The sequence below is a fragment of the Gorilla gorilla genome, chromosome 8 (assembly GCF_029281585.2).
Source record: "Gorilla gorilla gorilla isolate KB3781 chromosome 8, NHGRI_mGorGor1-v2.1_pri, whole genome shotgun sequence".
In the NCBI taxonomy this organism is placed as follows: domain Eukaryota; kingdom Metazoa; phylum Chordata; class Mammalia; order Primates; family Hominidae; genus Gorilla; species Gorilla gorilla.
In genome coordinates, this window is record NC_073232.2 from 41,692,809 (window position 1) to 41,714,051 (window position 21,243).

A 21,243-nucleotide genomic window follows, 5' to 3' on the forward strand; every position below is an offset into this window, starting at 1 on the left:
CTGGAGGAGTCATTTTCACCTAAGAGGTTAGGAATGTTGCGATGGAGAAGGTAACTACACTGCTCCTGCCTTGAGAAGTTCAGCACTACTTATAAAGATGATTCTCTTTGCAGCATCTCTTTGAGCCCTTTTTCCAGTAGATCTCTTTCTCTCTCTCTCACGCATACGCACGTGCACACGCACACACACACACACACCCTTTCTGTGAGAAATAACATGCACTTGCAATCGGTCTAGTTGGACTAGGGAGGGCAGTCTACCATCACAAAGTGCAGGTAACTCACTCTAAAGCCAAACAATCTCAATCTACTTCTGTAAAAAGCAGTCATCCTATGTCAGCTCACTGGTTTAGCCGTGGAAAGGAGAGCTTTAGACAAAATAATATAAAGGAAACGGTGTGATTAAGTCTATTTAGACATATGGTCCATAAATTAAAACTGGAAAGCACTCGAAAACATTCACATTCAACTTTCACTCCCACCAAAAAAAAAAAAAATGGGGGAGGAGTGGAAGTAACTCATATCACATTCACTGTTTTAATAAAAACAAAAAAATTAAAACTGATCTTAGACAGTATAGCCTTTTAGGTTATAAATACTGTCAAAAAGATGCATTGTTTGCCTAAGAGTGAAGTACTATGGAACAGAACACTTGAAAATTTGATTTCATGGAGGTCGCAGTTCCTGGAGCACACCCAAGGAAACAGGTGTTTACATCCCACAATCCCTGTATTAGAGAGAGAGAGAGCTTGTTGCAGAGCCCACAAACATATCTGATCAAACAAGGCTATGACGACACTTGGGAGATGGGAAGGAAACAGGTGGAGGGAAGGAAGTGAGAACATGAGAATCTGGTCAGTGAGGTTTTCTCCACCTGGCCACTGCACCCAGCACCTCCCTCACTGTCATCTCCAACCAGTCTGGCCCCGGTATAATTATGTGGCAGGCAAAATCAATTGTCAGGGCTATTCTTCCTCTTTTCTTAGCCCTTGTTGAGATCTTCCCTTCCCTTCCCTTCCCATCCTGTCAGGGTCTTTCAGCCATCAAGAAAGGTATAGATCACTTCCCAGTCTGAGAAGCCCATCATATTTAAAAATGAAGAAATGCCAAAACAGGTTCATAAAAATGGTGGTCTATTTAAGTGCTTACATTTAATATTTTAATTGCATGATCAACTTTTGTCTGGGCTGGAGTGCAGTGGCACAATCACGGCTCACCACAGCCTTGACCTCCTGGGCTCAAGTGATCCTCCTACCTTAGCCTCCCGAGTAACTGGGACTACAGGTGCATGCCACCATGCCCAGGTAATTTTTTGTATTTTTAATAGAGATGGGGTTTTGCCATGTTGCCCAGGCTAGTCTTGAGCTCCTGGGCTCAAGCAATCTGGCCACCTCAGCTTCCCAAAGTGCTGGGATTACAACGTGAGCCACCACACCTGGCCATGAACAACATCTTTTAAAACTTCTTTTTTTCCTGTGACTACATACATGGCCTCATTTGAAGATAATATTAAAGTCCAGACCCTGCATAATATAAGGCCTGAGTGAGAAGACAGGGGTTTGGGGTACAGGCAGGCCCTCAAGCTCTCTCTGCCTTCCCGCATATTAAGAACCTACCTTCAGACAAAGATCTAAGTGAAAATGACTGCTAAGGCCCCCCAAATTATCCCTTCATTAGATATTTAAGATTTAAATTGTTAACCTAAGGAATGAACTCCAATATAAAATTTCAGGCATCAGCAACTGAGAGTTCAGCCATTCTAGTATGCTTCAAATAGGAAGTACTGCCTCTATCAATTCACTGGAATTTATATATACATATAATTTTTTTTTAAATAATAAAAATAGAGCCAGGGATGGTGACTCACACCTATAATCCCAGCGCTTTGGGAGGCTGAGGTGGGAGGATTGCTTGAGCCCAGGAGTTTGAGAACAGCCTAGACTACGTAGCGAGACCCTATCTCTACGAAAAATTTTAAAAAATTAGCCATGCATGATGGCATGTGCCTGTAGCCCCAGCTGTTCAGGAGGCTGAGGGGAGAATTGTTTGATCCCAGAAGTTTGAGGTTACACTGAGCTAAGATCATGCCACTGTACTCCATCCAGCCTGGGAGACAGAGCAAGACTCCATCTTTAAGAAAATTTTAAATAATAATAATTTAGAAAATAATATATGTGAAGATTTCAAAAGACTCAGGAGTTAAGTGAAGAAATTTCTTTTCTATGTTAATATGAAGCATTTGGCACAGATTGTACTTTAAAACAGTAGAGATGGACGCATTCTGTGGCATACCAGTAATAGCTGATATGCTTTGCTCCTGGAGTTGCCATTTTGAGAAAGGTCAAGGATCCTCAGCCATTAGTCACCTAGACACCTGACTGAAGGCCACAAGCATAGTTACAGTTTTTAGGAGGGAGTCAGGAACACAGAGTACAATGACAAGCTTTAATCTAATTCAAGTAGCAAGTATGCAGCACCAACTCACACGGGTGTACACTGTGTGATAATATTAAAACATGCTGTTCCAACCCTGTACTCCTACATTTAAAGATCCTACAGACCTCATCCACAAAGTATTCCTTTCCCTGTCCCAACTCTCTTAAAGTACAACATAATGCAAAGTGGCCTTCTTGTTCTTATCAAGGCCAAACAGTGATAGTACAGGACACTGCATGAGTACACCCAAAACTAAAAATAAAACCACAAGGATGCAGCTTAAATATATACAATTTCCATTTGTCAATTATATCTCAATAAAGCTAAGGGGAAAACTGAATTTTAAAAAATAACCCACAATGAGTCATATTGAAAACATTCAAAACATTTCGAGGGAAACACCAAACCCTTTGCTAGAGGATGTATACTAGATAACAAAGCCTAAACACACACACACACCCATCATGAGCACACACACACACAAAACCCACAGGCTCACTAAATTCTCTTATTTCAGATTATTGAGATTAGGAGGGTATGCAGCCAGTTTTGACTTCAAATAAAACAGGACTCTGTCCAAGTCAATTGATAACTGAAGGGGAAGCAGCATGTTGGGAAAGAATGGGAGAGGAACAAACGTTACAGCTGCCCAAGCTATATGTTCCTCAAGTCTTGGTAAGTAGTTTATTTTAAAGATGTGTATAAGTCACAATCTTTAAATCCTTTAAAACCTGAATAACCAGTCCTGTTCTTTCTCCCTTCTTCCCTTATTCTCTTGTCAAATCTAGCGTCAGTGCAGATTCTGAGTGTGCAGAGTTCAATCAAGAACTCTGCTACCTCCTGGTCCATCAGCTCCACAGTCCTTCCTCCATCTCATACTAGGGTTGCAGCAGAAATAGACTGAGTATACAAGCAAGAGTGTCTTACAGATACTAGCAGTTTTCAAATGTATGTTGATTCTGTTGTGATGAATAAAATTTTTAAATTATCTTAAAATATTACTAAATTGGCCAGGCGTGGTGGCTAACGCCTATAATCCCAGTATTCTGGGAGGATTGACTGAACCCAGGAGCTCTAGACCCACCTGGACAACATAGTGAGATCCCATCTCTAAAAAAAAAAAAATTTTTTTTTTCTTTTAGTTAGCCAGGTATGGTAGCATGCATGCCTATAGTCCCAGGTACCTGGGAGGCTGAGATGAGAGGATCACCTGAGCCCAGGAGGCTGAGGCTGCAATGAGTTGTGATCACACAACTACATTCCAGCCTAGGTGACATAGCAAGATCCTGTCTCAAAAAATTATATAAAATAAAATAAAATATTATGAAATTCACTGTATCATTTGTTTGTTTGTTTGTTTGTTTGAAATAGAGTCTCACTTTGTCACTCAGACTAGGGTGCAGTGACATGATCTCCACTCACTGCAATCTCTGCCTCCCAGGTTCAAGCCATTCTCCCACCTCAGCCTACCAAGTAGCTGGGATTACAGGCACTCCTCACCATGCCCGGCTAATTTCTGTATTTTTAGTAGAAACGGGTTTCCACCATGTTAGCCAGACTGGTCTTGAACTCCTGACCTCAAGTGATCTGCCCACCTTAGCCTCCCAAAGTGCTGGGATTACAGGTGTGAGCCATCGCACCCAGCCTGTATCTTTTTGTTTTTATGCATTTCTTAATCAACAAATAATTTAAAATCTCACTATTATTATTTTGTTGTTGGTTTTTCTGTTTTTGTTTTTTTTGAGACATAGTCTTGCTCTGTTACCCAGGCTGAAGTGCAATGGCATGATCTCAGCTCACTGCAACCTCCACCTCCCAGGCTCAAGCAGTTCTCCTGCCTCAGTCACCCGAGTAGCTGGGCCTACAGGTGTGCACCATCACGCCCAGCTAATTTTTGTATTTTTGGTAAAGACGGGATTTCACCATGTTGGCTACACTGGTCTTGAACTCCTGGCCTCAAGTAATCCTCCTGCCCTGGCCTCCCGAAGTGCTAGGATTAAAGGCGTGAGCCACGACGCCCAGCCTAAAATTTCACTATTATTACTTAAAGGTCCTTATGCTGAAAAAAAGTAGGCAATCACTGTTCTACAGTAGAATGTAATAAAAGAGTTACAGGCGTGGCAACCTAAACACAAAATGAAGTGATAGATACAATAAGAGGATATTTTCACTTATGAAGAAAACTGGCAAAAACTAGGATGTAGATTAAAAGAAGAAGAACACAGTCTGGAGAAACAAGCCAACAGCAGGCTAACGTCTATCAACAGTCATTCTAAAAAAAGATAATTTGCAACAAATAATTAACAGAATTCAGAACCCAGAAGAATCACAAACTTGTAACCACCTAACAATATTGCTTTGAAATATGTAGAGCTAACACTGACAATTATAAGAAAAACAGACAGGTCTACAATTAGTATAGGAGATTTTTAACATATATCAATCATAAGCTGATAGTTGAAACAGACAAATTAGGCTATAAAAAATTGGACTAGTAATATTTATATACTGACCTAATTAGTATAAATAGAACTCTATACCCAAGCAAAAGAGAATGTACTTTCTTTTCAAGCACACATAAAAACTCACTAGAACTGAGCTGTATGTAACAAAAGAATTTCCAAGAATTGATATCATACCAACCATGTCTTTGGGTACAATACAATTATATTAGAAATATAACAGAAGATATTAAAAAGAATTTTGAAAACTTTAAAAAATTATTTTAAAGAATTTTTAAATTCTCTAATTTAAAAATTAAAGTGGTACATGCCTGTAGTCCCAGCACTTTGGGAGGTGGAGGTGAGTGGATCACCTGAGGTCAGGAGTTCGAGACCAGTCTTACCAACATAGTGAAACCCCGTCTCTACTAAAAATATAAAAATTAGCCAGGCATGGTGGCGGGCACCTGTAATCCCAGCCACTTGGGAGGCTGAGGCAGGAGAATCGCTTGAACCCGGGAGGGAGAGGTTGCAGTGAGCCGAGATCATGCCATTGCACTACAGCCCAGGTGACAAGCAAGATGCTATCTCAAAAAAGAAAAAAGAAAAGAAAGATTGAACATAAAGACTGAAATATTAAAAATAAGGTATTCAAATAATAAACTTGAGAAAGGTAAATAATAAATATGAGAAAAGAATTTAATGAAATAGATCTTTGTGGGAAAAGCTGGTAAGACAGATAAATCTCTAACAAGAGCGATAAGAAAAAAAGACAAAAGTCAGAAATAAGCAATACTGAATAGGAAATGTGATACAACTAGATACAACAGAGATTTTTAAAAGAATAGATTATTATGAATTTTATGCTAATAAATTGGAAGGTTGGATAAAATTGGTAATTTCTTAGAAAAGTATCAGACTACCAAAGTTGACTCACAATGAATTTAGAATCTGATTTAGATAATAAAACAAAACTGAGTGAGTTTCTTTTTAGTCATATCTCTTCCTCCCAAAGACACCACCAGATACAGGGAGTTTTAGATGCAAGTTTTGCCAAACTTTCAAGAGCAGATAATCTTTATCTTACATAACCTGTTTCAAAAACTAGAAAAAGACCTTATCTTATGAAGCTAAAATAACTTTGGTACCCAAACTAGAAAAGAATATAAGAAGAAAAGAAAATTACAGATAATGGTCCCTCATGAGCAAAAATGCAAAATCCTTTTAAAATATTGGCAAATTAAATTCAGCACTATATATATATATATTTTTTTTTTCACCACAGCCAGGTAGGGTTTATCCTAGAAATGCAAGAATGGTTCATTATCAGCAAATCTATATTCATGTAGTAAACCATAAACTATCTCAACAGAGTAAAGGATAAAAATTGTGTAATCCACTCAACAGATTCAGAAAGAAAGGGCATTAAATAAAAACAAGTAATCATGGTCCAATTCAAAAAAAAAAAAGTCTTACTACAGAAGACTACAAATTAGATTAAAAATATCTCTGAGAAAAGCTTAAAAAGTAACTGAAGGGCCAAGCACGGTGGCTCACGCCTGTAATTTCAGCACTTTGGTAGGCCAAGGTGAGCAGATCACCTGCGCTCAGGAGTTTGAGACCACCCTGGGCAAAATGGTGAAACCCTCTCTCTACCAAAATACAAAAAATCAGCTGGGAGTAGTGGTGCACACCTGTAGTCCCAGCTACTTGCGGGGCTGAGGCATGAGAATCGCTTGAGCCCTAGAGGGGGAGGTTGCAGTGAGCTGAGATCACGCTACTGCACTCCAGCTTGTGCTACAGAGTGAGACTCCGTCTCAAAAAAAAAAAAAAAAAAAAAAAAACTAACTGAAGAATTGAATCATTTATTTGGAGAAAATTATTAAGAAACAAAAATTAAGAAGCTATAGAAGAAAAAAAAAGAAGCTATAGAAGGGAGCTAATATGTAATTGAAGTAGGAGTCAGTACTCAATTCCAGAGGCAGGGCGTGGACACTGGACCACATAGAGGACTAGCTAAAACAGGTCCAGGGTAAAAGCACCTCCCCATAAGACACGCCCACCAGGGTGATAGGTCACCTTACCATTGCCACGGCAACACCCAGACGTTACTGCCCCTTTCCATGGCAACAACTGAACAACCTAGTAGCTACCACTTGCATTCTAGAAATTTCTGCACAAATCACCCCTTAATTAGAATATAATTAAAAGTGGGTATAAATATGAATGCAGAACTGCCTCTGAGCTGCTACTCTGGGCACCCTGCCTCTAGGGTAGCCCTGCTCCGCCAGCAGCAATGCCTCTGCTGCTGCTGCTGCTGCTGTACACTGCTGCTTCAATAAAAGTTGCTAACACCACTGGCTAGCTCTTGAATTCTTTCCTAGGAAAAGCCAAGAACCCTCTTGGGATAAACCTCAGTTTTGGGGTTTGCCTGTCCTGCAACATAATCACCAAATGTTTCTTTTTGTTTGTTTTAGGTATTTTCACATATATCATTTCACTCATTTAAACCTCACAATAACTATTATGTTAGAAGAAGAGACTATTGTAAAGAAGAATGAGAAAGTACCTTAGCATACTGGAATGAGCATACTTGGAATCAAACAGTTCAGGGTTAGAATCCTACCTCTGCCATGTATGAACTGAGTAACTTTCAACACCTTACTGAGCTTCTCTTCATCTGAAAAATGAAGTGGACTAAATAACACAACTTAAAATACCCAGCTCATAGAAGGTATTTAAGAAATTGAGCAGAGCTCAAGACCAGGCTCGCCAACATGCTGAAATCCCATCTCTACTAAAAATACAAAAATTAGCTGGGCGTGGTGGCGCGTGCCTGTAGTCCCAGCTACTCGGGAAGCTGAGGCGGGAGAATTGCTTGAACCCAGGAGGCAGCGGTTACAGTGAGCCGAGATCACGCCACTGCACTCCAGCCTGGATGACAGAGCAAGACTCCGTCTAAAACAAAAAACAAACAAACAAACAAACAAAAAACAGTAGTGATAGGCCAGGCGCGGTAGCTCATGCCTGTAATCCCAGCACTTTGGGAGGCTAAGGCAAATGGATCACTTGAGGCCAGGAGTTCAAGACCAGCCTGGCCAACATGGTGAAACCCATCTCTACTAAAAATGCAAAAATTGACCAGGCATGGTGGCGTATGCCTGTAATCCCAGCTACTCGGGAGGCTGAGTCAGGAGAATCTCTTGAACCTGGGAGGTGGAGGTTGCAATGAGCTGAGATGGTGCCATTGCACTCCAGCCTGGGTAGCAGAGCGAGATTCCATCTCAAAAAAAAAAAAAAAAAAAAATACAGTAGTACTAAATTATGTTTAATGTGGCAAGTCCAAAGGTGAACTATTTAAAGTTTGAGTGCTTGCTCTAGGTCAAAAATGCAGCAAGGCAGTGGGCAGAGGTCAATGATTACATCACAGAAACTTGGGCATCCACATTAAGAGATAAAAATCTTCTAATACTGTAGCAATGGAAAGGACCACAAAACTCAGGACACACACACACACAAATCACACATTAGCCCCAGGCAAACAAAGGGTATTAAGTGATATGATTAAGTAATTAATTGTTAAAAAAAGATATTCTGGGCACTTTCACCCACAAGTGTGTTTAAAAATACAAATTTCATCACAAATTATTTTGAGTGTTCAAGATCACAAGTAAAGAAAAAGCTACAAGGCCTGATGACCTAAAAATGTGACATCATTACTTTAGGTCAAAAGAGATCTAAATTAAGTATAAAGCATATTTTAATCCTTCTCAAATTTCTTCTTTGTGCATGAATATAAATTATGGTAAATTTGTATAAGTAAATACCATAACTGTTCTTAACTAATAAAGTTTAAGGGTTAAAACAAAGAATTCCCAAGAAATGTGAATAATGGCAATCATGTAGCAGTAGTACATCCTTTCACATGGTATTTTGGGAACATTCTTTTATTCAATAAGCCTAGACATTACAGTATGCTTCAAAAATAGTCCAAGCTGGTGAACCAATCCAAGTTTTGACTTCAAGCAGACTGTCAGAGCAGCACTAAGGCAGAAAGTGACAACACTGTCCAGTTCAAAATGAAAGCTGTCATTTGCCTGCCAACAGATAATGTACACCATGCCCTTTTCAAGTTCATATCACAAGACCACCTCAGAAGTGATGCTTTTTGATCCATTCAGTTCTGAACATCCTTGGATCAGGTCCAAGAATTGCCTTCCTTATTCATTTCTGCTCCATTGCAGAAATAAGAATGAAATTCCATTGTATACAGCAATGACAATTTTTCCAAGGCAAATAAAATAGTTTGCTATAAACATTTCTCACCTATAATAAGGAATCAATCTGAAGCAACACTGACAGAAAATAAATCTGGTCAGTTTGACATCTAGCTTATTCTCTGTTACAACATTAGCACCTACTATTCCTTCTGTGTTTGGTTATGAATCTTCTGGAAGATGCTTTCATATTGTCATCCTACTGCTCAGCAACTACAAAGCTTCCCTCCTGCCCAATTCTAAATTCTTTTGCCTGGCTTTCAAGGACCTTCACTATTGCCCAACCTACCTACCTAAGCTTAGTTCCTACCACCCCCACCATGTGCCCCTCTCCCCACAGGCCCTCATGACGTGGTCATGCCATTCATTGAACCTAGAGTATTTTCCTTCCTCCCTACATCTAACCATCCTCCCAAGCCCCACTTCCTACATAAACACTCTTTCTACTATTCCTACTTACAATGAGAGAGCTCTCTCTCTGAATTCCTATCATAAAGTCAGTCTGTATTATAGCTCTTTAATTGGAAACGTCTTAAAATATTTCTTTTTTACAAAATTTCTCTGCAGTAGTGTTTCCACTTTTGCTCTGCCATCATATATAGAAAAATAAAACTCAAGTTTATGGCATATCCCCATGGGTCTACTTGGGATTATGCATAATTCCCAGCCACAATAGCTGTAGTTCCACTAATTTATCTCCCATTAAAGAAAACATAATAACAAGCATATTATACTTCAATGAAAGTTTAAAAAAAAAACATAATGAGAAGGAATGAGAGGGATATTATTATACACGTGAACTTAAATATGCTCAATTAAGTTTTTGTTTGTTTGTTTGCTTGTTTTGAGATGGAGTCTTGCTCTGTCGCCCAGGCTGGAGTGCAGTGGCGCAATCTCAGCTCACTGCAAACTCCGCCTCCTGGGTTGACGCATTCTCCTGCCTCAGCCTCCTGAGTAGCTGGGACTACTGGTGCCTGCCACCACGCCCGGCTAATTTTTTGTATTTTTAGTAGAGATGGGGTTTCACCATGGTCTCGATCTCCTGACCTCACAATCCCCCCGCCTCGGCCTCCCAAAGTGCTGGGATTACAGGCATGAGCCACCACGCCTGACCTCTCAATTAATTTTTTCTTTTAAAACAAAGCATTAGTATCCTCTGGCACTTTATTACTGTTAATATATTATTTGCAATATATCTCACAAGTGACTATTCATTACACACTGGTAGGAACTACTATTCTATAAACAGCACTCAGCATGCTAGGCACATAGAAGGCAATCAGTAAATAATTAACCAAGGAGCATGTCTAGCCCATTAATCAATTATATATAAAACATTACTGCCACAGCAGTCTGATGATGATGATGACGAAGAAGAAAATGACAACTGACAGTGATACAAAATGTAAACATGGAGTACAGTAGCTGACTCCCCTGCTGACAGTCTCAAAAGGAACAAATGATTTCTTTTCTTTTTGTTTTTTTTTGAGACAGAGTTTCGCTCTTGCCCAGGCTGGAATGCATGGCATGATCTCGGCTCACTGCAACCTCCACCACCTGGGTTCAAGTGATTCTCCTACCTCAGCCTCCCAAGTAGCTGGGATTACAGGTATGTGCCACCACGCCCGGCTAGTTTTGAATTTTCAGTAGAGATGGGGTTTCACCATGTTGGCCAGGCTGGTTTTGAACTCTTGACCTCAAGTGATCCACCTGCCTCAGCCTCCCAAAGTGCTGGGATTACAAGCGTGAGCTACCGCACCCAGCCAGGAACAAATGATTTCTTATAGGGTTATAAGGTTAGTCTAACCAACATTTTAACAATACAGCATAGCTGCTGCACTCCTGAAGTTTATGATAATCTGGGCAGTTTCGATGGCAATCACCATGCAACCCTACACCTCTTATGCAACACTGTGGCTATTATTGCAGTCTTGGGTAAAATTAGTAAATTGTGAGCTCTATCTGCCAGTGCAGCCAGGGATCAGATAACTTTAGCTCCACCCAAGAGAAGGCTGTGACCATGCAAATCTTGTTCTATATTAAAATGGCTCTCACTTTTACAATAAGGAATTGCCTGAGCACTGGAAGTTCCTCATCGACAATTGTATCATTTTAAATGCATTAAGCCCATTTTTCCATATGCCCTAATTGCCAATCACGCAAATAGCCTATGATAGGATCTTGAGATCCCCAAATCCTAAAAGTATCATATCTTTCCCTGAAAAATCTTTAAATATATATCAGATAGCTTAGGTATAAATCTATCTACAGGCCAAGTATCTTCTGTTTTCTCTAGCCTTGACATCTTAACATTCTAGGAGTACAGACTGATCTAACAATAAATGTTTAAATATTTTAGACTTTAGTGTTGCTTAAGCAGTCACTTGAGAAGTCCTTGCAAAAGTAGACTACAGAGGAAGTTTCAGTCCATCATGCCCTAGAAATTTCTAAACATCAACCAAGCAGCTCAAAAGAATGTCCTACTCAATAGTTCCAAGGATGTCATTAATTGCTTCCATCTGTTTCCCCCTTCTCTGTCCCTGTCTTTTCCAAGTCAAGGCATCTACTATTTTCTGCTTCATTTTGCATTCTATAGAAAAACAAGAAAAGCAAACATAAAAATCCATCACGGTTTGTTTTGTTTTGTTTTACACAGGGTCTCACTCTGTCACCCAGGCTGGAGTGCAGTGGCATAATGACAGCTCACTGCAGCCTCGACCTCCTGGGCTTAAGCAATCCTCCCACCTCGGCCTCCCAAAGTGCTGGGATTACAGGCGTGAGCCACCATGCCCAGCGATCAATGATTTTTTAATTCTGTCATGTCTTCCACATTTATTGGTTAGAATTCACCTTACAACTAGGGCTATTGGGCTACTCTAAAAATTTTGTACAGGAAAGGCAAGATAAATGCTTAATTTCCTTTAAATTACCAATTATTAGAGTAAGGGGTTGATGCCCTAGTTACCACACAGGGTGATCAGTAAAGTTTCATTTTGTTTTAAAGTGACCAAATTTTTTGAAATTTTTATCACAACTAGGGTGTGCTCATTTTTAATTTTTCTAAGTCCCCAAGGAAGTCTGTGAAAGCACATAGCATATTTCAGAATATGTCTCTGGGGATGAGCAAAAATAAGTTTCCTGACAAAATCCACTTACCAATCAAATCATATTCATAGACTAGAATGTCAGGGTTGGAAGCAATTGTTTGTAAGGTCTTCTAGTCCAACTACCTACCCGATAGTGAAACCTGTACTCACTCATTCCCCGTGCTCTGTATCTTCCAAGGGGTGAGGGGCAACCTGCTACAAGCTAGAGCTATGTTTTTAATGTAAGGTAAATGCAAGCTTAATTATATATGTTTAGTTGACAGCATAAGATTCCTCTTAATATTACCAGGCTAAGGCCGGGGCACAGTGGCTCATGCCTGTACTCCCAACACTTTGGGAGGCCAATGCAGGAGGATTGCTTGAGCCCAGGACTTCAAGACCAGCCTGGGCAACAGGGAGACCTTACCTCTACAAATGATTTAAAAATTGTCCGGGCATAATGGCACACACCTGTAGTCCCAGCTACTCGGGGCGAGGCAGGAGGATCACTTAAGTCTGGGCAATTGAGGCTGCAGTGAGCCATGATCGCACCACTGCACTTCAACCTGGGTGACAGAGAGAGAGCCTGTCTCAAAAATATATATATATTACCAGGCTGATCGGATGGCATGTAAACAAAATAGGCTCATGTTGATCAGAGCTGGAAGAAACCTTGAGATCACCAAGTCCAATGAAGGTAGGACAAAAAAGATACTCCCACAAAACAGGCTGTACAAAAAAACAGATGCTTCTAGCACCTTACTTCCTGACACATGAAGACATTTTATGGAATTAACAGAAACACAGTTGCATAAAGCACCCACTCAGGTAGAAATAAGAAGATTTCAATATGGGTGAGAATTTTACATCTGTTCAATGAAAATAATAGAACATAAGGAGGATAAAAATAAAGGAACACTTTTAGCTTTATTTAAAGTTGTGACATTTAACATACATAGAGAAAATAAACATACGTATAATATAATGCATAAATATAAAACAACCGCCCATGTAACTCATCACTTAAATCAAAAATAGAACATTATTACCACTTTTAGATGCCCCTGTGTACCTCTTCCTGAGTATAAACCTCTTCCTCCCTCCCAGAGGTAGGACTACCCTGGCTGTGGTGACCATTATTACTTACTCATCTTCATCTTTTTACCATATAAATAGGCATGTCTAAACAACATAGTTTATTTCTGCATGTTTTTGAACTTTTTTTTTTTTTTTTGAGACAGAGTCTCACTCTGTCACCCAGACTGGAGTACAGTGGCTTGATCTTGGCTCACTGCAACCTCCGCCTCCCGGGTTCAAGTGATTCTCCCGCCTCAGCCTCCCAAGTAGCTGGGATTACAAGTGTGAGCCACCACGCCTGGCTAATTTTTATATTGTTAGTACAGATAGGGTTTCACCATGTTGGCCAGGCTGATCTCGAACTCCTGACCTCAAGTGATCCACCTGCCTTGGCCTCCCAAAGTACTGGGATTACAGGTGTGAGTCACCACACCTGGCCATTTTTGAACTTTAAATAAGTGGAACCTACATATCTATCTATCTATCTATCTATCTATCTATCTATCTATCTATCTATCTATCTATCTAACCATCTCTCTGTCTCTCTGACTGTTTTTCATTTCCCTCAATTATTTTTGAGATTCATTCATTTCTCTTTTTTTGTCTTTTTATTTATTTATTTATTTTTAGATACAGGGTTTCACTCTGTCACCCAGGCTGGAGTGCAGTGGTGCAATCACAGCTCACTGCAGCCTTAACTTCCCCAGCTCAGGTGATCCTCCCACTTCAGCCTCCTGGGTGGCTGGGACTATCGGCTCACACCACCACACGGAGCTAACGTTTTGTGGAGATGAGTTTTCACCATGTTGCCCAGGCTGGTCTCAAACTCCTAGGCTCAAGTGATCTTCCCTCCTCGGCCTCCCAAAGTGCTGGGATTACAGGTGTGAGCCACTGCACCTGGCCTCATTGTTTTTTTCAATTGAAATGAAACTCATATAGCATAAAATTAACCATCTTTAAGTGAAAATTCCTCACTCCTTTTCATTACTGATTAATATTACAATTTCTGACTACACCATGATTATTTTATCCATTCTACTCTAGATAGACCAGTGGGGTCATCATGAACAATGCTGATAGAAATGTTTTTTATATGGATGCTGGTGTGCATGTGGACGAGTATCTTTAGGGAACATACCTGAGAGTGGAACTGCTTATCTTCTACTTTACTGATGTCATGTTGTTTTCCAAAGTGGCTGCACCAATTTACATTCCCAACAGCAGTGTAAGAACATTCCAGTTGCTCCACATCTTATCAACAACTAATATTATCAGGGTTCTTAATTTGGGGTGTATAATAAAATAATTTGCACTTCTCTGATGACTGAAATAAAATATTTATTGGCCACTTAAATTTCCTCTTTTGAGGTGCCTATTCAAGTCCTTCACACACCTTTTTGGAAAGTCTTATGTTATTCTTATTGACTTCTATGAGTTCTACTTTTTTTGTCCTACACATCAGCTTTTACTTTTGCTTACAACTTGACTGCCATATAGAACAAAACCACTAATCAAAGACAATATAAGAACCTAAGAAGTTTTAAGTATTCAAAAATTAGTATATCTGCTTGTTTTATGCAGAATAACCCAAAAAGCCTGGAAATTATTTTTAGGAATACTAGGAGATACATAAATATAACTTAAATTTAAAATGTAACTGAAAATATGAAACAATAATTTTTTTTTTTTGAGACAGAGTCCCGCTCTGTCACCCAGACTGGAGTGCAGTGGCGTGATCTCCACTCACTGCAAGCTCCGCCTCCTGAGTTCACGCCATTCTCCTGCCTCAGCCTCCCAAATAGCTGGGACTACAGGCACCCGCCACCACGCCTGGCTAATTTTTTTTATATTTTTAGTAGAGACAGGGTTTCACCATGTTAGCCAGGATGGTCTCGATCTCCTGACCTCAGGTGATCCACCCGCCTTGGCCTCCCAAAGTGCTGGGATTACAGGCATGAGCCACCACGCCCGGCCGAAACAATAATTTTTTAAAGTTTATATCTACCATTATTCCCTTATCTCCAAGCAAAGGTGCCTAGTATACAATGTAGATTCATGCATGCTATAGTCACAGTGGGTCTCTGAATACTTTTCATTTTGGAAAGAAAAACTCAAAACTCATGGTCTTATTAAAAATTATTATGTCAAAAATTGGCCAGGTACAGTGGCTCACGCCTGTAATCCCAGCACTTTGGGAGGCCAAGGTGGGTGGATCACCTGAGGTCGGAAGTTCAAGACCAGCTTGGCCAACATGGTGAAACCCCATCTCTACTAAAAATACAAAAATTAGCCAGGGATGGTGGCACGCGCCTATAATCCAAGCTATTCCAGAGGCTGAGACAGGCAAATCATTTGAACCCAAGAGGCAGAGGTTGCAGTGAGCTGACATCACACCACTGCACTCCAAACTGAGTGACGAGGGTGAAACTCCGTCTCAAAAAAAAAAAATTATTATGTCAAAAATGCCTAATATCAAAAACTAAAATGAACAGTTTTTTTAAAAAAGTTAGAAGACAAAAAAGTTGAAATTTCAATTGTAAACAAAAGTTTTATACCAAAAAAAAAGTTGTTACTGAAATCAACTACTTTTTCCTCCTAACAAGAGTATTATTCTGCTTAGCAACAGAAGAATATTTTAATTACTCACTTAATAAATGCTGGTGGCATATCTCTCTTCAAAATCTGATCCTCAGTGGTTTGAACAGTCTCTTTTCCAACCTACAAGAGGAAAAAAAATCATAATTCAAATATAAATTCTCAGACTTTAAAAAACTATTACTTAAGCATATTTGAAACATATACTTAAACATAATCTATCATTAAAGTTTCTAGATTTAAGGGAGATTTCTGGACTTAAAAAATTTTTTAGGATTACTCACATAATATGCCTTCACAATATACTAGAATAACAATATGGAATACAAACATAATGTTGTATTACTCCTTCTTCAGAATAACGAATTTGAAAGCATTATTGAGCATAATAGGAGAAATTCATCATTGAGAATATAAGTGTGTGTATTTAAGCCAAAAAACTCAGCCACATCTCTAAAATGTTACATGAAGTACATGAATCAAGTTAGACAGACAAAACTATCTATATAGAAAAAAACGAAGTTATTGGAACTGGGAAAAATATTTGAAGCTATTATGATTCTGACACTAGAAACCAAACATGAAAATATGCAACTTCACTAGTAATCAGAAAAACTGAAATTAAAACAACATGATATTTTTCCCTAATTATAGTGCAAGTTAAAAAGAAAGAATATATAATGCTGAATGCAACAATGGAATAGGTAGTTTTACACCCTGCAGGTGGTGATATAAACTGACATATTCTCTTTGGAAAATCACTTGCTAGAATTTGTTAGCGAACATAAAAAAAGTCATACCTGGGAATTCCACTTATGAGAATATACCTTATAAGCAGTAATGCCAAATGTGATAATAAAAACAATATTCACAAAAGTATTCACTATGATGACAGTTATAAAAGCTAAAACTTCATAAATAACTCCTCCAACAAAGAGGAATAGTTAAGTAAATTAAGATATATCGTTAGGTTGAGTACTATGTGGGCCATTAAAACAATGGTTATAAAAACTTGGCATTATAGGAAAACGTTTATGACATTATATTTCACTTAAAAGAAGAAATATAAATAACAAGTACATTATGAGTACAACACCAAAAAAAATCCACATGTATAAATAAAGCAACAACACTGAAAGAACATTTTTAAAATATTCTACTGGTTCTACTAATGCTTAGGAAATTGAATGAATTTGTATCTGCGTTTCCTATTTTCTAATTTCCTGAAATGTAAATTTTAAAGTAATTTTTGTAATTTAAAAACACAAAAATGTTACTGTAAGTTGTTTTGTTATTTTTTGTTTGTGTTTTTGAAATAGAGTCTCACTCTGTTGCCCAGGCTGAAGTGCAGAGACGCAGTCTCGGCTCACTGAAACCTTGGCCTCCCAGGTTCAAGTGATTCTCATGCATCAGCTTCCCAAGTAGCTGGGACTACAGGCATGTGCCACCACACCCAGCTAATCTTTTTTTTTTTTTGGATTTTTAGTAGAGATGGGGGTTTCACCATGTTGGCCAGGCTGGTCTCGAACTCCTGACCTCAAGTGATCCACCCACCTTGCCTCCCAAATTGCTGTGATTACAGGCATGAGCCACCACTCCCAGCCTAAGTTATTTAGTTGTAATTATTTCTTACCTAATAGTCTCAGTACATAATTATCTGTCATTTTATATAGATCTTCCAAATAGTAATGGTCAGAAATTTTTTAAATTATCAAAATATTAAATGTCACACTACCAAATTATGTATCTATTATACCACTAATCATACACATATTCACTTTCTTCAAAATTATCTCTATGCAGGTCTTGAATGTCAATTTTTCTTCCACTATATTCATGTATTATAAAGTATAAGAGTAAACTTTAATATAGTAAATGGTGAAATTCACCCATTTTAACAATATAAAGCCACCTAAGAGTACTAAATCATATTTATAAACCATATTTTAATGTAGAAATCTGTGAAATTAAAAAAACCCAGAATGGAAAATATGTCAGTCCTACTATTTAACCATTTAACTTTTGATTGAGTTTAAAGGAAAAAAAAATGGAGTAAGAAAAATCCTGGCTGGCACAGTGGTGCACACTTATCATTCCCAGCACTTTGGGAGACCAAGGTGAGAGAATTACTTGAAACCAGGAGTTTGGGACCAGCCTGGGCAACATAGTGAGACCTTGTCACTACACAAAATTAGTCGGGTGTGGTGGCTCACACCTGTGGTCCCAGCTGCTTGGGAGGCTGAGGTGGAAGGATCACTTAAGCCCAGGAGGTCAGGGCTGTGGTGAGCAGTGTTTTACACCACTGCACTCCAGCTTGGACAACAGGGCAAGACCCTGTCTCAAAAAATCTCTAAATGCACAGTAAATCAGCTAAAGAAAATAACACAATAAACTATTCTCAGGGAATATAAGTCATGCATAAATTATGAATACAAGTTTTTTCTTTCAAGTTAATAGCTAGAAAAAGCAACACATATCTACCACTGTGTAATAGCCAATGCTTTTATAGACAATAGACTGTCTGTATCATAATAAAAGGCTTTTAAATCAGCAGCTGGTTCTCTAGACTTTCTCAGCTCAAAACATGACAGAATATTTCCAGATGTATTGTTCACTATGTTTTCCAACTGAAACTAACCATTCAAAAAGCTATGGCCATGATTTCATGAAGTAAAAGATGAAGTTCAGCCACAAAGTCACTGGTTCACATTCAGTATAAAGGGCCTAGATAGATATTCACATTTAAGACACAGAGAGATTCCTTTTATATATGTGGGGGGAAGGAGGGACACAGACACAGAGAGCAAGGGTGGGAGGGAGAACTAGGTGAGTTCCTCTTATATCTCCTTTAGAAAATAGTAAGTTATTCACTGTTATTAAACGTTGCTTTTAGCACAACATGAGCCAGGTACTGTTTAGGTAGTAGAGATGGAGTAGAGAATAAAAAAAAGTTTCCTGCCTTCACGGAACTTATAGTCTAGTAGGGAGAGACAGAGAGTCAAGTAAATAAACAAGTATGATTCCAGATAATGGTAAGAATGATGCTATAATAAAGAGTACGGGCTGGAAACAAAGGAGCCTACTTTGGAAAGAGTAGACAAAGAAGCAAAACTGGAGCTGAGACTTTGAAACTAAGAAGGAGTCACTCATGAAAGAGCTAGGCAAGAACAATCTAGGGGGAGCAGCCAGAAAAACGCCCTAACGCAGGAAAAGACTGGGTGTATTTTAGGAACTGGAAAGAGGCCAGAGTGGCTGAACCTCAGGGAGGGAGGGAAGTACGGTGTGGTAATGAGGCTGGGTAAGAAGGCAAGGGCCAGATCATAAAGAGCCTTTTAGGCCAGCTTGAAATATTTGGAATCGTTTATCAGTACAATAGGAGGCAGGAGTTCTAAACAAGAGATTAATCTGACCTTTTCTTTTCTTTTCTTTTCTTTTTTTTAAGAGACATGATCTGGCCCCATATCCCAGACTTGAGTGCAGTGGTGCAATCATAGCTCAAGTGATTCAGGGCTCAAGTGATCCTCCGTCCGGAGCAGCTAGGACTCCAGGCATGAGACACCACGCCTAGCTAATTTTTTTTTTTATTTTGTAGAGATGGGGTCTCACTATGTTTCCCAGGCTGGTCTCAAACTCCCATGCTCAAGCGATCCTCCTGCCTTGGCCTCCCTAACTGCTGGGATTACAGTCATGAGCCACCACGCCTGGCCTGATTTTCTTTTTAAAAGGTCATTTTGCCTATTTTTAGGTGGTGAGGGGAAAGCAGGGTAACCAGTATCACTCTCCTAGATGATTGCAGGGAGGCTACTGCAGTCAGCCGGGAGAGTGATAGTAGTGACTTAAGGTTTCACTACTTAAGTAGTGAAAATAGAAATGGAGAAAAGAATAGAATTGTGTTACCTTCTTACGGAAGAAATATTATTAGGACTTGCTCTTGGACTGGGTGGGGTGGGGTGGGGGATGAAGACTAGACTGAGGTAAAGAAATAAAACCACGTGGCCGGGCATGGTGGCTCATGCCTATAAATCCCAGCACTTTGGGAGGCCGAGGAGAGCAGATCACCTGAGGTCAGGAGTTCGCGACCAGCCTGGCCAACATGGCAAAACCCTGTCTCTACTAAAAATACAAAAATTAGCTGGGCGTGGTGGTGGATGCCTATAATCCCAGCTACTCCGGAGGCTGACGCAAGAGAATCGCTTGAACCTGGGAGGCGGAGGTTGCAGTGAGCCAAGATCGCGCCACTGTACTCCAGCCTGGGCAACAAGAGCAAAACACCGTCTCAAAAAAAGGAAAAAATTTAAAAAAATCACTTCTAAATCAATGAAATAAAAAGCCTTCAAAGGTAGCAATGCTAGAAGGCTGATATATGGCAAACAGTTATTATCCAAAGATAAAGCAATCATGGCTACACCACGCAAAATCATTAAAACAGTTTTGTAAATAGCAAATATTCTGACCCCAGTAGAGGTAATTACTAAAAACTGAATGGCATGTAATTAATTGATGCCTCTTTGTAAGAGTAGGAGTAGGTAAGGAAAGATAAATGGATAATTAAAAATATATTCAAGGGCATTTATTTAAATGCTATTTTTGAATACTTAAGTGATAAACACTAAATGTGATTTTGTTATTCTAAGCTGCATTCATACTTGAAGCAATAGTATCCATGATTGCTCAATATACTCTGGCTGGAATTAGATTAGGGACAACGAACGGCACTGTTTTTAAGGTACAACACATAAAACATGACTATATAGAATGAATGCCATTTTTTCTTGGGGAATTGATTTTTGGCAGTGCTGTCCAAATAATTTTCTGTTATGATGGAAATATTCTATTTAATCTGTGCTGCCCGATACAGTACCCATTAGCCACCTGTGAGTATTGACCATTTGGAATGTTCCCAGCATAGGCCAGGTGCAATGGCTCATGCCTGTAATCCCAGCACTTTGGAAGGTCAAGGCCGGTGTAACACCTGACATCAGGAATTCGAGACCACCCTGGCCAACGTGGCGAAACCCCGTCTCTACTAAAAATACAAAAATTAGCCAGGGGTGTGGCAGGCACCTGTAATCCCAGCTACTTGGGAGGCTGAGGCAGGAAAATTGCTTGAACCTGGGAGGCGGAGGTTGCAGTGAGCTGAGATCGCACCACTGCACTCCAGCCTAGGCGACAGAGCGAGACTCCGTCTCAAAAAAAAAAAAAAAAAGAAAAAGAAAAAGAAACAAAGAAATGTGGCCAGTATAACTGAAGAACTGAATTTTTACCTTTATTTCACTTTAATTGCCACCTACGGCTAGTGGCTACCATATCAGGCAGCACAGATCCATGAGAC

The 21,243-nt window shown here is 39.4% G+C and overlaps 1 protein-coding gene across 2 annotated transcripts in view; it reads right to left on the bottom strand.

Moving 5' to 3' along the window:
* VCL (vinculin) overlaps positions 1-21,243 on the bottom strand; it is a 122,205-nt gene that overhangs the window by 60,961 nt on the left and 40,001 nt on the right. For both annotated transcript variants that reach the window (XM_004049612.5, XM_004049613.5), the window contains exon 2: positions 15,964-16,034. In XM_004049612.5, the coding sequence (XP_004049660.1) occupies positions 15,964-16,034 (71 nt within the window). The remainder of the gene's footprint in view (positions 1-15,963; positions 16,035-21,243) is intronic.